The 18,825-nt window shown below is 41.0% G+C and overlaps 1 protein-coding gene across 1 annotated transcript in view; it reads left to right on the top strand.

The window, feature by feature from the left end:
- FBN1 (fibrillin 1) overlaps positions 1 to 16,867 on the top strand; it is a 228,476-nt gene extending 211,609 nt beyond the window's left edge. Inside the window, exons 57-65 of the mRNA XM_012649439.1 lie at positions 61 to 267; positions 1,936 to 2,061; positions 2,314 to 2,436; positions 5,216 to 5,332; positions 5,599 to 5,727; positions 6,622 to 6,741; positions 11,411 to 11,642; positions 14,181 to 14,355; positions 15,562 to 16,867. Of these exons, the coding sequence (XP_012504893.1) occupies positions 61 to 267; positions 1,936 to 2,061; positions 2,314 to 2,436; positions 5,216 to 5,332; positions 5,599 to 5,727; positions 6,622 to 6,741; positions 11,411 to 11,642; positions 14,181 to 14,355; positions 15,562 to 15,951 (1,619 nt within the window). The 3' untranslated portion in view covers positions 15,952 to 16,867. The remainder of the gene's footprint in view (positions 1 to 60; positions 268 to 1,935; positions 2,062 to 2,313; positions 2,437 to 5,215; positions 5,333 to 5,598; positions 5,728 to 6,621; positions 6,742 to 11,410; positions 11,643 to 14,180; positions 14,356 to 15,561) is intronic.
- The last annotated feature ends 1,958 nt before the right edge of the window (positions 16,868 to 18,825 follow it).

Genomic DNA, 18,825 nt, shown 5'->3' with positions numbered 1-18,825 from the left:
TACCCTGTTATGCTCATCACATTTCCTAAAATCTTCTTTGCAATACAATGTCCCTTTCAGACAACCGGGAAGGGTACTGTTTCACGGAGGTGCTGCAAAACATGTGTCAGATCGGCTCAAGCAACAGGAACCCTGTCACCAAGTCTGAATGCTGCTGTGACGGAGGGAGAGGCTGGGGGCCCCACTGTGAGATCTGCCCCTTCCAGGGCACTGTGGCTTTCAAAAAACTCTGCCCCCATGGCCGAGGATTCATGACCAACGGAGCAGGTACTTCATTTATGGTCCAAAAATACTTGCAGGGAGTCTGTTGGTTTGTTTCTCTATGAAAAACAGATGTGCATATGGAATCTACAGTATGTTCCTACGTTGAGTTGCACAGTTGAGGTCAACAAAAATTCTTCCTATGGTGTTTTAGACATTCAAGGCTACATGGCCAGAGTGTCTGTCCTTGGTCTACTTGATTAAGTTGTGTGTGCTTGGGTCCCTGCCTCTGCATGACAGGGAGTCCTCAAGTTTTCAAACAGAAGTTTGGTGTAAGTCAGTGGTTGGCTACTCAGAATATAGTTTTTTAGACCAACCTTGAAATAAATGATCATTAAATTCCCAAACCAGTCCAAGATGTATTTGGACTCATAAAATTGGCTGAAATATATTACATAAAAGAAGTATAAATAATGCTGATATCCTGGCAGTTAAACACAATTGCATCAAAAAGAGCACAAGCTGCTTGAACTAGAGAAGGATGAGGAGGCTATCAAGGTGTCTGGAGCAACTCTGAAGACGTCTAGGCCTATCGCTGCTATGATTCCTATGTTTATCAGCATTAACTATGATTGGGTTTTAGTTCGTATAAAAGGACTAAGAAAAGGAAGAGAGGGTTTGGGGGTGTTTGTTTTTGAGCTCCTTGGGAGGGAATTGGAAGTGAGAGGGAAGAAGGAGGTTAAGAAGGATTTGGTTCATGTTAGAAAGATGTAGCTGAAGGCAGAATAATCGCACGGGATGTGGTAAAAGACAGAACTGGACAGAAAACATGGAGTGACCAAAAGCGATTTATGATTCTTTGGAGCATGTAAAAATAAGATGGTGGAAAAGACTCATTTCTTGAGACCAATGAGGGTGTGCTAAATTGCACTTCAGAGTAAACTTGTAAAGGTCAGGCACCCCCAGGTGTTGATATAAAATGGTTATTTGGCAATCAAGGACTGATAACCTGTGTGGAAAGCATTCGTATTGGCCCCTCACCAAGCAGCAAGGAGATAGGTGGGTCAAGCGGTTTTAATGCTCAACAATGTGTATTGACCAAGTCTTTCTCCCAGTGACGGAGCCATGGGTGAGGGTCTCTCTTCCTTTGCAGGCTACAAAAACCCAGCCCTGTCATCCACTCCAGAGACCTGGTGTGTTTCCCTCCTCACCAGAGGAAGAAAGTTGATCCCATTTCCCAATATTATGTAATTTGATATTTTTCAGGATTAACTTCAAACACAACAAAAAGAATGTAAAAAAAAAAAAAAAAAAGCCTTCCCTTCTTATTTTGAACACACAATATTAGGGGGGAAATGGGGTTTCCTTGTCAAAGGATCCACTGCTGTGATTCGTTTATGAGATGTCAGCAGGAGGCAAGCTTGATGGCGTGAGATGGAGCAAGAAGCCAAACATGTCTGGATGGGATGGTGGTTCTAGGGACCCAAAAGAGAAAAACAATATAAATGTGAAGGATCGATTTTTTAAAAGTTTTCCTCTAGCCTGATAATTGGTTTGCCTTTCAATGTAGCTACCGTTACATATGAAATTTATACTGTCATCCCATTGGTTTAATTTCTTAGGTCCATAATATAGTAGCTCAATTTATTAGTATTTACACTGAAGTGACCTCTACATATTAATGTCCATTTTATAATATCTTTCTTATTTTAATTTATGTTTATTAAATTACAGATATTGATGAATGCAAGGTTATTCATGACGTTTGCCGAAATGGGGAATGTGTCAACGACAGAGGATCGTACCATTGCATTTGTAAAACTGGCTACACTCCAGATATAACTGGTACTTCCTGTGTAGGTAAGTGCTCTGTTTCTGGTGGTTTATTCCCAAGTGGAAATTTTAGATGATGGCAAAAAAAATAAAATCCCCAAGCTAAAAATCTAAAAAGGCTTTATAATTTCATGGGAAAATATAGGACAACGATCAAAGACTACACTGAGTGTCCTTTTGCCTTCCTCAAAATTAAAATTCTTCATTAGATCCTGTGGATATTTAGCATATAGATAACTTTTTTAGATGGGCAGTCATACTATATTTTTTTGATCATAGATCTGAACGAGTGCAACCAGGCTCCCAAACCCTGCAATTTTATCTGCAAAAACACAGAAGGGAGTTACCAGTGTTCATGCCCGAAAGGCTACATTCTGCAAGAGGATGGAAGGAGCTGCAAAGGTAATGCAGAATTTGCTCTTGCCCACTCACCTGGCACCTGACACATGGCTGCGTTCCCGTGCTTGTGAGGAATTCACAGGCAAGCTGAAAGATCTGCCACAGGTGCTTCTCTGGGGCTGGTGCCTCCATGGAGGCACTGGAGGGAGGGAGGCTAAGACAGGGAGATCATAGAGGACCAATGGTAGCAGCTGTCTACACTATATGCCCCATGGACATCTGTAGGGCCCATCCACGAGGGTCTCGGGGATAGCAGGCCCAGCTCTCCTAGGCCCCAGTGAGGCAGATTCTTAATTGGTTACCTCCTCTCTGCTTGTTCTTTTTGTAATTTATGCTGTCTATTCAACAAGTGTGTAGTCCAGATTTCCAGCAAAGTCCTGCCTCAGAATATTCAGGGCCATGATCCCAGAGGACATTATGTCTAATTAAATACTGTGTCGGATTTTTGTTCTGCAAAATAAGGCCATGCCTGCCCTCTAGGAGTTTCCCTGAGACATAAATATCACACAGAATTAAGAAACAGCAAAACTTTAGATAGAAATCCCTTCTCAACCAGAAGTTACCTTTGGAAAATTCTTTTGGCATAAATTTACCCCTGTAAACATCTTCCTCTGCAGTAGGAATATCATATTGAGTGAATAGTAGAAATGAATCATAATTTATGATAATTTGGAAAATGAAGAATTTGGAAAAGGAAAGGTTGACCAGATGGCAGATGGTGTCCTGCTCTGAAACTTTGAGGGAAAAAACAGAAAGTAAGGAAGGTAAAGAGTGGGGTGGAGTGGAAGCAGAGAACAGTGAGAAGTGGGGCCTCGACCTCTTTCCTGTGTCTGTGGAAAGGGGCTGAGTGAAGAGGCATGTACCAGAGGATGACACAATGGGAAACTGCCCGAGGCCCTCCTGCGCAGCACAAATCCTATATAATCCTGTAGTTCGGGGAGAGGAAGTTGAGAGACCTACCCACAAATTCTGACCATCTTAAATGAAGAGTTGCTCATAGCTTTCTTCTTCTCAAACATGGCACTTATTCTACATCCATGAATTAAAGTAAGTTCTAGGCAGTGTGAGGCTATAACTCAAAGCTTTATGTTTATTCATATAAATGAAGAACCAAATTCAAGGGGAAAATATCTTCCATTATGTATATTATCTGTAACAAACAAAACAAATTCACAGCATTTTTCCAACCTGTGGAGGTGGAAAATTCTCAAAAGTTTCTCGCAACTAGAAGATAAAAAAATGGAAATTAATTGTAAAATGTTCTGTTTATGCTTGTAGGAATACAAAAGACAACTATATAATTTTTACCCATCCACTCACAACTTAGGTGCATTTCTCCTATTTTTCGCTCGTAAGGTTTAAATTCTTCCACCTACTTGGCATATATAACTAAATATCAAAATGAGTGGTGCAGATATGTGTACTACTGAAACTGAGAAGAAAGAGCCTAGAAGGGTAGTCCTGGGAGGAATGTGGGCCCAGCGTGTGCCCTGTGAGGGGTGGGTGGGATGCAGACTAGAGGAGAGAAGAGGAGGGAAAGGCATGCTCAGAGGTGAGCACAGGGAGTGTTACTGTTCTCGATGTGTTGTACTTATGAAATAGTGTTATAAAAAAATCGCTGAGTCATCTCCCTCACCTGTTTGCAGGTGAGCTTCAGCAAACATTCAGTGATGCTCCTGCAAAGCTCCTTGGGTCATAGACGGGTAGCTGGTCTATGGACTCTGAGAAAGCAAGACAGAGAGTTCCCATCAGTCAGCGCCGTGGCAGTGGATGGGCTCCATTTTAAGAGAAGTCAGCACTGGCACAAATGTGGGGAGGTTCCCTGGGTTTAGGTCCATTCCAGATGGTCCCCTACACAGGAACTGGCCCTGTGGAGCGTTAGCAGGTACTAGCAAAGCCAGCAAGTGACCTGCAGCTCCAGCACTGTTCTGCATGTGGTGGGTGCCCGGTGGCTGAATTTCTGATAAAATAAGGCCACTACAAAAAAAAGAAAGGTTCCTGAATACACAGAGATTTTTAAATTATTAAAATTCAACTAAAAGCCAGAACAGATTTTGTATCACTTGGTATTTTTTAAATAGCGCTGGAGTTGAGAATGAAACTAGAAGTTGAGGCAGTGAGGAAAGCAGCGTGCTGAAAGCAGAGGATTTTATTGAGACGTGGGAAATAATGCAGGATAAATGCTGTAGACAGTGTTACTAAAGTGCCTTTAGCTTATCAGAATGAGTTTTTTCTTTCCTTTGTTTTCTTCCTGATTGCTCAATTTTGTTTTATCCAAAGGATAATCCCTAACTAAAAAAGTCAGAATATTTTTTGACTACCTCATTTGAGCAGACTAGAAACAGTAAACAGAAAAGAACTAAGCCAATCAATTTCCGGCCTCAACATTTCTTTTTATATTTCAACTTAAATAGATGTTCTTGATACTCCAGAAAATTTTTAGAATCACTAATCTTTTACTTCATTTTATAATTTGTTTAAAATCTCATAATTTATTTGAAATTCCTTTGCTGAGAAATTTCTGCATTTCTGTAACTGAAGGGAATTGGGTTTTCCTTGGATATCCCAAGGAGCTCTATACATAATTTTTGTCTAAACTGAGACCTTGTTTTATCTTTCAGACACTTATCCCCTGGGTTCCTCCTAGCCATTTGCTGTGGCTCTGTTCTGGCCAGGGTCATTTGAACTTAGAAATCAAAACTTAGAGCTTCTTCCTAGGGGCCGCTTCTTTGCACCTGTGTTGTGAGCACAGCTCAAATGTCCATCTTGCGTTTTCTTGTAGATCTTGATGAGTGTGCAACTAAACAGCACAACTGCCAGTTCCTCTGTGTTAACACCATTGGTGGCTTCACGTGTAAATGTCCTCCTGGGTTTACCCAACACCATACTGCCTGCATTGGTAAGTGGAAGAGGACAAAACCCTACACAGATGTAGCTATTCCTTTAAGGGATTATTTTCTATTTTCTTTGCTTTTGGGATAAGAAAACAAAAGCTCAAAAAATGTGTGCGTGCATGTGTGTGAGCTTGCACACATGCATACATGCAGGTGAAAAGTTATTGGCTTTATTTGGCTTTTTCTGAGTCTTCCTTCTCACTTTCTTTTAAACAATACGAAGAGAGCTTGGGAGATTTTAACCCCTCTTTCCTCCCACCGCTTCTCATAGATAACAATGAATGCACCTCTGACATCAACCTGTGTGGGTCTAAGGGCATTTGCCAGAACACTCCTGGAAGCTTCACCTGTGAATGCCAGCGGGGATTCTCACTGGATCAGACTGGTGCCAGCTGTGAAGGTGGGTCGAGACCTTATCTGTGATCCAGCTGGTGGATCCTTGTGGAGGTGACCCATGTGGCCGTTGGTACCTTCATCATCATCCTCTATGAGATATCAGAACTGAGCTCAGGGGTAACACCCACTGAAATAATTTGCGAGGGTCCCATATCTTAGAGATGCATCTTTTATCTCATGCTCATGTCTATAACACATGCTTTTCCTAAGTATATCAAGGCTTTTTTTTGTTTGTTTGTTTTGTTTATTTATTTTTATTTCAGCATATTATGGGGGTACAGATGTTTAGGTTACGTATGTTGCCCTTGCCCCCCCTCCCCCCCAAGTCTGAGTTTCAAATATGTCCATCTATCAAGGCTTTTTTGGCTCAATTATTAATTTAATCTAATAGGGAATAACTCAGTCAAGAAAAATAGCTAGCCAGCTTCCTGAATTTGATTCGTTCATTTTCTCGTCATTGGGCCCAGAACCACAGAGGGATTTCCCCACTGTGGACTAAACATATGAGGATTAATTCTTATGATAATATATGATTAAATGTTTACATGCTATTTTTTTAGGATTTTATTGTGGCATTGACACCTTTGGTTTTTAATTCTGGCACAAAAAAAAGCAAACACAAATAATTTACAGAGCTATCCCATTAGAGTACTTTGCGCTTTGCACTAATTTCCTTATCATTTTTATTGTAGACTTTATCAGGGATCTCCAAATGCTTTTCTCCTTGGACTTAGCAACAGCTACACCATAGATATTCTTGAGGTTTTTGGTGGTAGAATAATTTTTTAGGGGCAGATTTCTTCTTAGAATCACCGTTCACTTAAGCATGCAGATAAATGTGGCTTCAAAGAGCACCTCGGTGCCAGGTGGCTTAAAGGCGACTCTGCTCCTCTTTCAGACGTGGACGAGTGTGAGGGTAACCACCGCTGCCAGCACGGCTGCCAGAACATCATTGGGGGCTACAGGTGCAGCTGCCCCCAGGGCTACCTCCAGCACTACCAGTGGAACCAGTGTGTCGGCAAGTAGCTCTCCCTCGCTCACAAGACGCATGGCTCTCAGCTCCTATGAGGCAAAGTGCTGCTTTCTTTCCAAAAACCTTACATTTGTTATTGAAGCAACAAATACTCACTTAAAATTGCCCTAACCTGGTTGAAACCAGATGGAAGTATCAGTATTTTCAAAAAAGCAAACAAAGAAAGAAAATCATGAAAAAGGGTGCTTTGAGAGCATCTGAAATGAAACACCCTCAGGATTCTTTGACACCCAATACCCGTGCCCTTCTGTGGCATTGCTAGTTGTTAGCCAGCCCAGCCCACACTGTGTTCTGTTCGCATCAGGGGTCAATAAAAATCCTACTTCTGACTGAAAAATATCAGCCAGCCAGAGGCTACTTGGAGCAACTTTTGGCCTAAAGATGCAGAAGTGGTTCTGTTCATCTCTACGCATCTTTGGGGCAGAGTGCAAGTGGCAGACACAGCAAGTTTTTTCAGATTGCTAAATCCTTTTGATAATTAAGGGAGATCGACAGACTCTCTCATTAAATTGAAATGATGTCATTTTTTATTCCACAGTGTCATGGGAAAATAACGCTTAATGCACATCAGAGAATCAAAACATTGCAAGTTTAGAGGGACACCAGAGGCCATTTAGCTCAAGCCCTTTGTTTTATGATGAGGAATCAGAAGCCCAGGGAGGGAAGTAATATGTCCTCGCCCGGCTTTTTTGTGACCTACTTGGAACCCTTAACTTCCCGATTTAGGGCTGCCTTTCAGATGTCGCATGCACTTGGATTTTTTCTCTCATTCAGCAGGTGTCTACAGAGCACCACTGCAAGTTTGGTGCTTGGGTACCTGTATTAGTTGCCACGTTCTAGGGTACAGAGCTTTCCTTAGCAAAAACTCAAAGAATTACTGCTTCCTGGGTGGAAGCTCCACGTTGCAGTGTTTCACTTTAGTACAAATGAAGACACATTTGGTGGTTTTCACTTATCAAAATTGTCTCTCTCATCTAGTTTGATTCTGTATAAGACACAGTTTTGCAGAGGTATGTAGGGTTGACGAAAATGATCTCAGTGCTATATGATTTTAGACTGCACAACTCTCTGACTAGCTATCTGGTTTTCATAAAAATGTCTTTGTTCATTACCGGCTCAGGGAGATCTTTGATTTTAATCATCGGTTTCTGACATTGTTCACAGAACTTCCAGAGTGAGCTTTGGTGATTCAATACCCGCTATGTGAGCCTGTCTGTTCTCATATAGGGCATGTTAATGAAATTGGAGCTATGAGAGAAAATATAAAAGAGGAGAGATATGTCACTCTGGCACCTTGTCCTCCTCTTCCAACATTCAGCTTGGGGATAGTAGAGGTGGCCAGACCATGCCCTAATGTCCTAGAGATTCTACTTTGGTCCTGTGAAGATCATCTCCTGTCTGGACATTCTAGAAGAATAAATTGATTAAGAAGTCAGAAGACCTTTGGTGCTCTTAATGCCCAAAAATGCCAAATTTTCCTCATAAATCTCAAGAATTAGAGTTACCCAGAATGAGCACGGCTTTGGACTAGAATGGTCTCCTGTATCCATGAGGAGTAGAACAGATCTCTTAAACCAGGCCTCTCTGGATCCTCTCTCCTACATGGCCAGAAGGTCACTCTTGCAAGATGGCTGGGTCTGGGGTAGGGGGCCACTGATTTCATTGCTTTCTAGAAATAAATACCAAACTTTCAGTTTGCAGATGGAATTGACCATTTTTGCCCCAGGGAAAGTTAGAAAAAGAAAGCCCATCCTGCATTTGGGAATGTTCCCGTTAAGACTCCCTTAATGCAACAGCTATCACAAACAATGCAAGCCTGATGCTAGAACCTTTGAGTTTAGAGGACAGAGTGGTAGGTTTCAATCTGCTTTGAATAAGTAGTTTTTAGACTTTAATGCTGTTTTGATAAAATCAGAATTGTCTTTTTTTAATAAAAAGAACAAAACCCTCACCAATTTAAGTACCAACTAGAAGAATAAAACAAATATTTTAGAGTGTAGAAGAATTCCTTGTGGAGCCATTTGCTCGGGGGTGCACAGGATGAAAAAGATCAGGAAAAGTGGAAAGTATGTTAACCAAACTGTGGTGTTTGTATATTGATAAAAAGGGTGAGTGCACAAACATACTATTTTCAAACTCTAAGCACTGACCATTTGCCAGTTTCTTATCTTAAGCTGTGCTGTACTCCATCCCACCTCTTCCACCAAGATAAGCAAGTTTAATTTAGATTTTATTAAATTCTCAGGAAGGGGGAAAACAGCAAAATAAAATAAAAAAGAATGTGAAAGGGGAAGAGGAGAGTTCCTGACCATAAGGGATATTTATAGTAACAGATAGATGCTCAAAGTTAAATAGAACCTTAGAGATTAACTAATCTGACCTCTTTCCTAAAATATAAATCCCTCTCCAATCTCCCTGCTCATCCCAGTTTGTCTTTAATACTACCTTGAAGGGCATTCACTTTCTCACAAGATAGCACAATCTATGTATAGTCAGCTTTAATACATAGAAATGTCTTTTTCATAAAGAATGAACTTTTCTTCCAACTTCTAATCATTTGTCCTATTTCTGCCCTTTGGGAAAAAAATGATAACTCTAAGCTCTGTATTGACAGGTCTTTCCGCCCCCCCTCCCCGCCCCCATACCCATGCCTTACAAATTTTATTAGGGTCCCAACAGGAAACAGATGGCTGAGCCCAGCCCAAAGTAGAGGACAAGGGACCAGAGTCTGCAGACGCTCCACACAGACCGGCCCCCTGGGGCCGAGAGTGGGTGGGGAGGGTACGGGGAGGAGTTGCAAGGGCAAGGAGAAGATACCCAGCCCAGGGGAAGTAAGTACCCTTGGTTCTCCCTTCTTTGTTTGCCATAGAGCTTGGTGCCATGGTCTCTGTTGGTCTCTATTGCATGCCTCATCCCTAATTTTTAAAAGAAGGGAAAAAGAATGCAGACAGTGGCATATTTAGTTATTTCTATTTCAGTAACCCTGGAGCCTAGGTGACCTCGGGTGGGGACTTGAGGGTCTTTGGATAGAAAAGATCTTCAAACAGACAAAGTTGACATCACAGACCTCTAGCTGCAGGGAGGGAGGGAAGCAGAGGAGAGAAGGAAGAAGGCAAGGAGGAGAGGAATGAGAATATGTGCTGAGTATATTCAAGCAAGCATCCTGCCCCCACCACTTTTACTCATGTGTTTTCTAATTTAAAAAAAAAAGAATATAAACTAGTTTTTTTGAATCATTTTTTTTCTTTATAAATGAATCTACCTTAGCAAAGAAGGTAAAACTAATTATAGGAGAAAGGAAGTACCAGTTTAAGTGTGGGAAAGTCTCTGGAGAGACATTGTGGTCTAAGGGAAAGCACATGGCTTTTGCAGTGAGACAGACCTGGCTGTGAATTTCTGCCCTGCTGCTGCTGGCCGTGAGATCTTGGAAGAGCTTTGAGCCTCGCTTTCTTCATCTGTAAAACAGGGAATGTAATACCTCCGTCCCAGGATTGTTAGGAAGGTTAAATAAATGAATGTGAAACACCTGTATCCTGCCGTAGTAGGTATCTAAGCATCTAATAAATGTTCATTTCCTTTCCCTTCCTCTCTTCCATTGGGAGTAGGTATTCACTAAGTAAAGAGAAGGCCAATCTATATCGAAATGAACGTATGCCTGAAAATGGGCTGTGGCAATTAAGAAATGTCTTACCAGCAAGTTTCCAACTTGTCCTCCAAAGGCAGGTCTACAAAAATATATTGGAGATTTCCAGAAATTATAAGTTGAAAATAATGAGAAACTCCTGATTTTCTCCCTTCAGGTTGATTTTTTCAAGTTAGATTTCTTTTTCCTGCTTCTTACCATCAGACTTGGCAGGTCCTTGTGGGTAGCGGGTAGCTACCCCTGCAGCATCTGTCTGTCTTGTAGGTTTTCCTCAATTATTGCCCGTGAGGTTTGCCCCGAACCTCTTCCAACCACACTCACACACAAAGTGTCTGAGCTTTAGACATGGCTTGGACACTCTGGGCAGGAGGCTGGTTTGGACAGGGAGGGGCCCATTCAGAGATGGGAGCAGACATACCAGAGGGCACTATTCATCCCCCAGAACAACTACCTGGGGGCTTTTGCACATTTTTGAAAAGAAAGTGCAAGTGGAACAGACACTTCAGGCAGGATATGAGGCCTTGCCAGACCTGTACGTCCTGAAAAAGGAGGACAGGGAAAAGGGCCTCCAGGAAAGTGGTTGGCCTCTGCTTTTGAGATCTGTGTCCTTTTGCTGGGCACTTGTGGAACAAGGACTCAGAGAACTGCATGATTCCTTCTTTCCCACCCCAAACCCTGACTCTTAGCTATGGACCTGCCCCGCGTTCTTTACCAGATGTTCACATGGAGCAGAGGATACTCGCGTTGGCTTCCAGTGAAACTGGAGTCTGCAAATACTCAGAACGCCATCCTCTAATGCTCTCCGCCTGGTGCATTTGATCATCCGCCACGTGTAGTCACAGTATGGCAAGAGGCCACATCCATTTCTACATCTTTCCCTGTTGTTTCTCTCCCCGCCCCAGCCACCTCTGCTTGCCTTACCTTCCTGAGAGCCTGGCAAGTGTCGTAAACTCCTCAATAGCAGTCTCTGGCGGGTGTCACACGTGCATTGTCTTCTTGTTTTCCCTGCAGATGAAAATGAGTGCCTCAGTGCTCACATTTGTGGAGGAGCCTCCTGTCACAACACCCTGGGGAGCTACAAGTGCATGTGTCCCGCTGGCTTCCAGTACGAACAATTCAGCGGAGGATGCCAAGACATCAATGAATGTGGCTCTTCGCAGGCTCCCTGCAGTTACGGCTGTTCCAATACTGAGGGTGGCTACGTGTGTGGCTGTCCGCCCGGTTACTTCCGGATAGGCCAGGGGTAAGCACCACTCTTCCTGGTCGTGGTTGGAGACTCTCTCATTCCTAATATAATTAAGTAAATTTTACTCAAAATTACTTGTTCTAGTAGAGAAGAACCATGCTTTTTGTAATCCTTGAACTAATTCCAGTTAGCTTTGCAAAGGTTTTAGGTTATTTTATCTTAAAGGGGGCATCTGGATTCCTGGAAATTTAGAGAACATCAAAAAAAAAAAAAAAAGAAATTATATTGTAAATATATCGCTATATCCCTTATCTGTCTCATTCTCTTGATCTTCATCTCTTTTGGGGAAGTGACTGCCAGCCCATGACAGAACTGGGCTCACCCTGCACACTGCTGATCCGCTGTTCTCCTGGGGCAGGCAGGATTCTGTCTTGACTTAAAATGCCTTCTTAGCCAGCTCCTGTTAAGACACATCAAACACCTACCTTTCTGTTGGGGGTCCTTCAGGATTTTAAATTATATTTTACATTTTGGACTTGAATTTACATTAAAAATTATCAAAAGTACATTAAGTATGAGAGTTGAAATAATTGTTGTATTTTCCAGATAAAAAACGTCATCAAATTGTATGTATGTATGTGTAAGAGTTGGGGTAGCGAAGGCATATTTTTATTTTACTCAGTGATTTAAAAGCTTTGTGGTAAGTTTTCAAAGTTTAGTTTTTCCCTGCTGAATTAATCTGGATTGGGGTGTTTATCTAGTTTTAGCTATCCTGAGAGGGATTGCAAATTTAACTTTTTAATTAGGAACACATAGACATTAAATACACATACACACCTATATATACTCCCCATACACACATACACACTTATCCCAAATTATTAATTTAATGGTCTTTGATTTCTTGACATACAAACATCAAGTGATTCATTTTGGATCTGTGTAAATTTGAAGGTGAAAGAATGCTTCGTGGGAAGCACACAGAATGCCAGCAACAGGACACGAATTCCCAGATGTTTGTGTCTGGCTCTCAGTAGACTCATTCTTTATAGTTTAATGCCAAAACCATTTTTCCCAGCAAAACTTGTGACACTCCAAACTGGCTTTTGGCCAGTGGGATTTTGTAGTCACACTTCTTATAAGTGTTGCTCCTGGGGTATGAAAATACTGGAAAGGAGTTCTGAGAAAGAAACCAAAGCCTGCAAATTTGGAGTTTACCTCCCAATAATTTAATCGTTATGTGGATGTATACAGACACACACAGGGTGAGCATTTATCGTTTCATTCATTTTATTGTTTCTACATATTTCATGTTGTAAGATGAAGAAAGAGGAAAGGAAATGTGTTGGTTCTGGCAAGACTGAAGAAAATAGTGGGAACCCATAAATTGCTGTGAGTTACAACAAACAGTCTGTTCATTGGCATCTTATTTTGAATTCTAAGGGCATACAGGAAAATGAGTTCTAAAGATTAGATCAACTATTAAAAAAAACAGATAAATAATATTTGGTCTACATTATGATCTATAAGTAGAAATCTACCCATTTATAACAGTTTTGGCCTCTCTAAATCACTAGAGTGGACTCTGCCCCAAAATAAAGATTCTTTTAGGGCCATTCAACTGTTTCAACACATTTGGAAAGAGGAGCCTGATAAATACACATTCCAAGTGGCCTCTGAAATAGTAAGCAGGATAACAAAACAAGGTACTTGTGAAACATGCAAGCCTCCCTCTGTAACTTGGCTTTGCTAACTGAAAGGCAAAGAAAAACAGCTGAACTAGTTCTCTCTTGGGCATGGGTTTGTTTATCCGGCTTCACATGAGTCAGAGCCAATGGCCCTAGTGGTTTTGAATGACTTGAAACAGTTTCCCACAGTTGGGCAAGTTGCTCTGATACATGCATGTTATATATTATACATGCATTTTCTATATTGCATATCTTCACAACTTATGACTGAAATAACCTTCAGTTATCACCTGGGGCTTTCTTCCTATCCTCAGTAGTGTCAGCAAAAGTGAAAGGTCAAAGAAAAGGCGAGACTGCTCAGCAGTGTGAATGAGGAAGCATGGGCAGTGGAAGTGGTAGGGTGCAAGAAACCGAACAGTGATGTTTCATACCTTTCTCACCCTTGTGGAGCCCATTTCATAAAAAGAACATTTTTATTTGTTAAAATAAATTATATGAATTTATAATTTATAAATTATTTTTAATAAAAATACTTTTTTATTTAACCTCCCAAGTCACATGGCCCACTCCCTCATCCACTGGTCTTCTGTTGTTCCACTCTGTGTCCCTTCCCAGCAGAAATACTGCAAAATGCCTGCTGTGTTAGGTTTGGAAAGTGAGTGGGGCAAATAAATAGGCAAAATAGGGTCTTGAGAGAGAGTAGAAAGAAGACAACAAACTCAGGGAACTGGGGGTTAGAGGCCAAACACGGAGGACCTCAGTGTGGGGCTCAGAACCAGCTGATCATCCAACAGACACTCAAGGGCTGAATGTCCCAAGTGCAGGGACCGGGCTTCACCTGAACTCCTGCAGCGACACCCCGTTCCCTGTTCTAATGAAAAATGTCTATGCTCCCCTTCTGCTGCAGGCACTGTGTTTCTGGAATGGGCATGGGCCGAGGAAACCCAGAGCCACCCATCAGCGGTGAAATGGATGACAACTCACTCTCCCCAGAGGCTTGTTACGAGTGTAAGATCAACGGCTACCCCAAGCGGGGCAGGAAGCGGAGAAGCACAAACGAAACAGGTGCCTCCACTGTTGAGGTAGGTCATTAGGTGGTTTCTCCTGATGTCTCCTACAGTGGAAAGGCCTTCCAGATTCCTGTGGTTTCCTCCAAGGATGCTCCAAAGTGTGAAAAAGCTCCCCGGGGAGAAAATCCAGACATTCCCTGAGCTCTAGGCTGCAGTTTATAAGAGGCACTGGGGCTTTCTGCAGTTTCTTGCTGCTTTTAGGGAGTGGCCATTCGAAGATTTTCACATACTTGCTCATTTCCTCTGTCTCGCCAAAAAGAAAGTCAAACACCCACCCAAAGTCTGCTGAAAGGATAAGGTCTGCGATCCAGGACAGCAAGTGGGCAGAAGAGTGAGGTGACATACTGCTCCTTACATGGGGACGCCAAGTTCTCTGAGAGCTAGAGGCTCCTCTACTGAAAAGAGCCATGTGGAGTGTGAGGGAACTTGGACTGTAGACAAAAACAACATGGAGCTGAAGCAGCCTGGTTCTCTTTGCCTACGGCTGCTGCAGCCTTTCAGTCAACTCAGAAATGCGCAGATATTCACCCAGACCTCTGGCTCTGGGCCCATAGACTCCAGCACATGTGGTCCCACAGAGACAAGCAAGAAGCCAGGTGAAAAGCATTGAATATTAGCAGATCATCACAGTCAGGAAGTAGGTTCATGGGTGTGTCCTTAGGAGGGGATGGTTTAATGTCAGTGAACAGACTTGAAATAGACTGGTTCTTAGTATGGGTGCTACAGCCCATCTGCTATGGTTTGGGAAACGAGATAAGTCTTTGGAAAGAAAATAATCTGTGAAAACAGTGGTTCTCAAACTTGAGCATGCATCTGAATCACCTAGAAGGCTTGTTCAAATGGATTTCTGAGAGACATCCTTGCAGTTTCTGATCCAGTAGGTCTGGGGCAGTGCTGAGAATTGACATCTCTGCCAGATTCCCAGGTGATGCCGATGCAGCTTGTTCGGGGACCACGCTTGAGACCCAAGGCATTAGAAGACCTCTAACAACAAATGATTTCAAGCTTTCTTCCTGACGTCAGTTTGATATTACAAACGTGCCAGTTTAACACATTGGTGGTTTAAACAAAGTGCCTTATGAATGTGTTTTTTCAATAGTGTATATGCCACGTGTGCAGAAAGTTGTATTAGTGTGAATTTGAGTCACTTTTTCTTCAATATGAGAACTGAGTGGCGTATGTACCTTGCATTTAACACATTGCCATGTGTCTTTCCAGGATCAGTCTGAGAGAGAGGCCAACGTGAGTCTTGCAAGTTGGGATGTTGAGAAGACGGCCATGTTCGCTTTCAACATTTCCCACATCACTAACAAAGTCCGAATCCTAGAACTCCTTCCAGCCCTTACGACTCTGACGAATCACAACAGATACCTGATTGAATCTGGAAATGAAGATGGCTTCTTTAAAATCAACCAAAAGGAAGGGATCAGCTACCTCCACTTCACAAAGAAGAAGCCAGTGGCTGGAACCTATTCATTACAAATCAGTAGTACTCCACTTTATAAAAAGAAAGAACTTAACCAGCTAGAAGACAAATATGACAAAGACTACCTCAGTGGTGAACTGGGTGATAATCTGAAGATGAAAATTCAGATTTTGCTTCATTAATTCACCAACCAGAGACCAAATAATTAAAGAAAAACAAATATAGATAGGTAGAACTATATTTTCCCCCAATCAGAGTCTTCATATCATAGGTACAATCTTTCACCAAATAAATTTGTATAAATAAGCACTATTCTTGTATTACAAAAGCAAGGTACAGGTGACTACCCTAGTTCCAAACAACCACTTTCTCAGGCTTCTTGTGTGTGTAGCTAAGCTACCTTGTCATAATGTGTTGATCTTGAAAACTGGGACATGTATTTCCATTGGGGGTTGGCCATTCGTGCTGGCATGCCATCCTTCCAGCAGACGTACAGGAATGTGCTTTCGATTGAGGGACTATTGTATTTTTTTCAAATTTTTAAACTTTGCTTCTCCAAATACAAATACTAGGTCGGCCATTTATAATACCTATTTGGTGCTAGCAAATTTTCAAACTAGATTTATGAATGCAGTGTAATATCCACACAACTTAAAAACCAAATTACAAGTATTCAGTTCCAATACTTCACTAATTTCAATCAACCAAAGTTAGTTCAGTAGCTTATCTCAGTTATGAGTATAATACATTTCATGTAAATTAAGTGTGTGTATACTGTAATCGTGCTATTTTTTATCATTGAAACATTTATAAACTAGAATAATAATGCCCTTAATGTGAGGGTTTGTAATGGTGCTTATTAAGACCAAAGACTTGTTAAATGTATACACCAAGTGGTAATGAAACTTCTGTGACTGGCCCACACGTGCCTTGAGGTCTGGGAGGACCAGGAAACAGCCTCAGCAGCCAGAGGATTTCCAGTGCACCCTTCATCACAGCATGTGCAATATGCCAAGATTACCCTCGGTCATTCCTGTCAACAGGGGGTCAATGTCATAAATGTCACAATAAAACAATCTCTTCTTTTTTTTTAGTTTACCCCTTGGCTTTGTGTTCTTGCATGGACTTGGGGTTGGAGGGGCCATTCTGGAGGCTAAGTAAAGTCTCCTGGATTTAAATTATCCTGGGTCTGTTAGTTATGGCTTATAAAGGTGCCAAATGTATAACCACTAGAAGGAATTTTAACATGTATGAGTCAGTCCCTTGCTTTACTCATTAAAAATAGCAGAGTCTGGTGTCATTAACCTGACTTGCTAGTAAGAAATTTAGATTGTAGACTCATTTCTGAAATGTGACGTAATGAATCTTGTGACTTTTAAACTGTCAGATTTAAATACTTTCAAATATCAAATTCAGGCATTGTCTTAGAGCACATGAATTTCATTATAAAAGATTTATCATGCCCCCTTCCCTCAATTATACACAGTGTTGGCAAGCCGCAGGTGTTCCATCTTTCTTCCCCTAACCATCTTTCGTTAGTCAATGCAAGTCTAATTACAAAGGGATAATTCCAGGCTGAATCCAATTGAATGATACAACTCTTGGTTTCTGAATGTCATAATTTAAAAGTGCTGTTTTATTTTAAGTGCAATATTAAATATTTAACTGTTAAGCTCATTCAGTTGATATGAAATAATTTTTAAAATCCCTAAAGGCAGTAAAGCATTTTGTGGTAGCAAAAATAGTGGGAAATAAGATTTCTGCATAGAGTGGCAGGGTGGGGAGGACTATGCAGGACACAAGAAAGTCCTCTCAAAATCTTTGAAGAGTTATGCTAAAGACAGTAGAGAAGGTTTTTTCCATTTTATCCCAGAAGACAAAACCGAGGTCAGTTGATGTTTAATACACACAGTCCTAATTATAGCGATACCCACCAAAAGCATGAGTTTCCTTGCGTGGTGGTGAGCTGCCTGTCACAAGATAGAAGAGTTTCAGACAAGCCTTAATGGCAGCCATTGCACAAGGATGCTTTTTTGCACCTCACAGACCATGAACCATCTTGAAGTTGTTTTTGTATCTCTAATTTTACCATCCAAAAAAATCTCACTCATATTAGGTACTCAATAGAGATGAGTTGAATGACTACTATGGAAAGGATTTGTACCTTGGGTAGGAAGTTAAAATATAACTCAAAATTTCCTTCTAACTCTGCACCTATGGATCCATGTGATAAAAGTGTATTCAAATTGTTAGAGAAGAATATCTAGCATATGGTAAACAACAGTTTGCATATGGAAAATATCTTTGATAATTTAACCAGAACTGCATTATGTTCAATAATGGATTTTCTTTATAACAAACAAGAGAAGAAAATGGAGTTGGCACATAGTGGATCACTTTGATATTTTTAATAGTCTAAGTCTGGATTTTATTTATTCGAGAGCCAACAAATTTGAACAGCATATTTTCCATGTTTCTGACAGTACAAAACATTTTCCTCATTGTTCCATTGTAAATATTCCTCTTGTTGGAACCCTTTTTAATCCTGAGATTTAAACATGTACCTTTCAATAATCTGCAACCTTTCAATTTTACTTTCAATAGTTGAAGAACTTGGCTTTGTAAATCTCTCAGAAGCTTGAAAATGTCTTGTCTCTACCCCCAGCCCATTTCATTTGCCAATAATTATTTTGTAAGTAGGGTTGAAATGAACTCAGCTGGCCTGTGAAATGTTTAAACTTGCACAAACAACTACATTTTTGTTCAACAAATAGCACTTTACTCAGCCCAAATTGCTTTGGACATTGCCATTACAAATACTGTTAAATTTCAGAAATCATGTTTGTAAATTAGATGAGCCAAAATAAAGGACAATTAGGTTGATACTATATTAACATACTTAAAAGTTATATACCTATAAACTGTTAGGGATTTTCAAATCACAGTCAGCTTTGTCCACAGAATGTACTTTTTCCTGGTTTTAACTGTAGTTCTTGGAGATATATTAGAAATGTAATTATTAAATGGTTTAAGGAGATTATTTTTAAATGTTAGAA

Source organism: Propithecus coquereli, unplaced genomic scaffold (assembly GCF_000956105.1).
Source record: "Propithecus coquereli isolate 6110/MARCELLA unplaced genomic scaffold, Pcoq_1.0 Scaffold3, whole genome shotgun sequence".
NCBI lineage: Eukaryota > Metazoa > Chordata > Mammalia > Primates > Indriidae > Propithecus > Propithecus coquereli.
The sequence above is the reverse complement of the archived record's forward strand: the minus strand, read 5'-3'. Positions and strand labels throughout refer to the sequence as shown.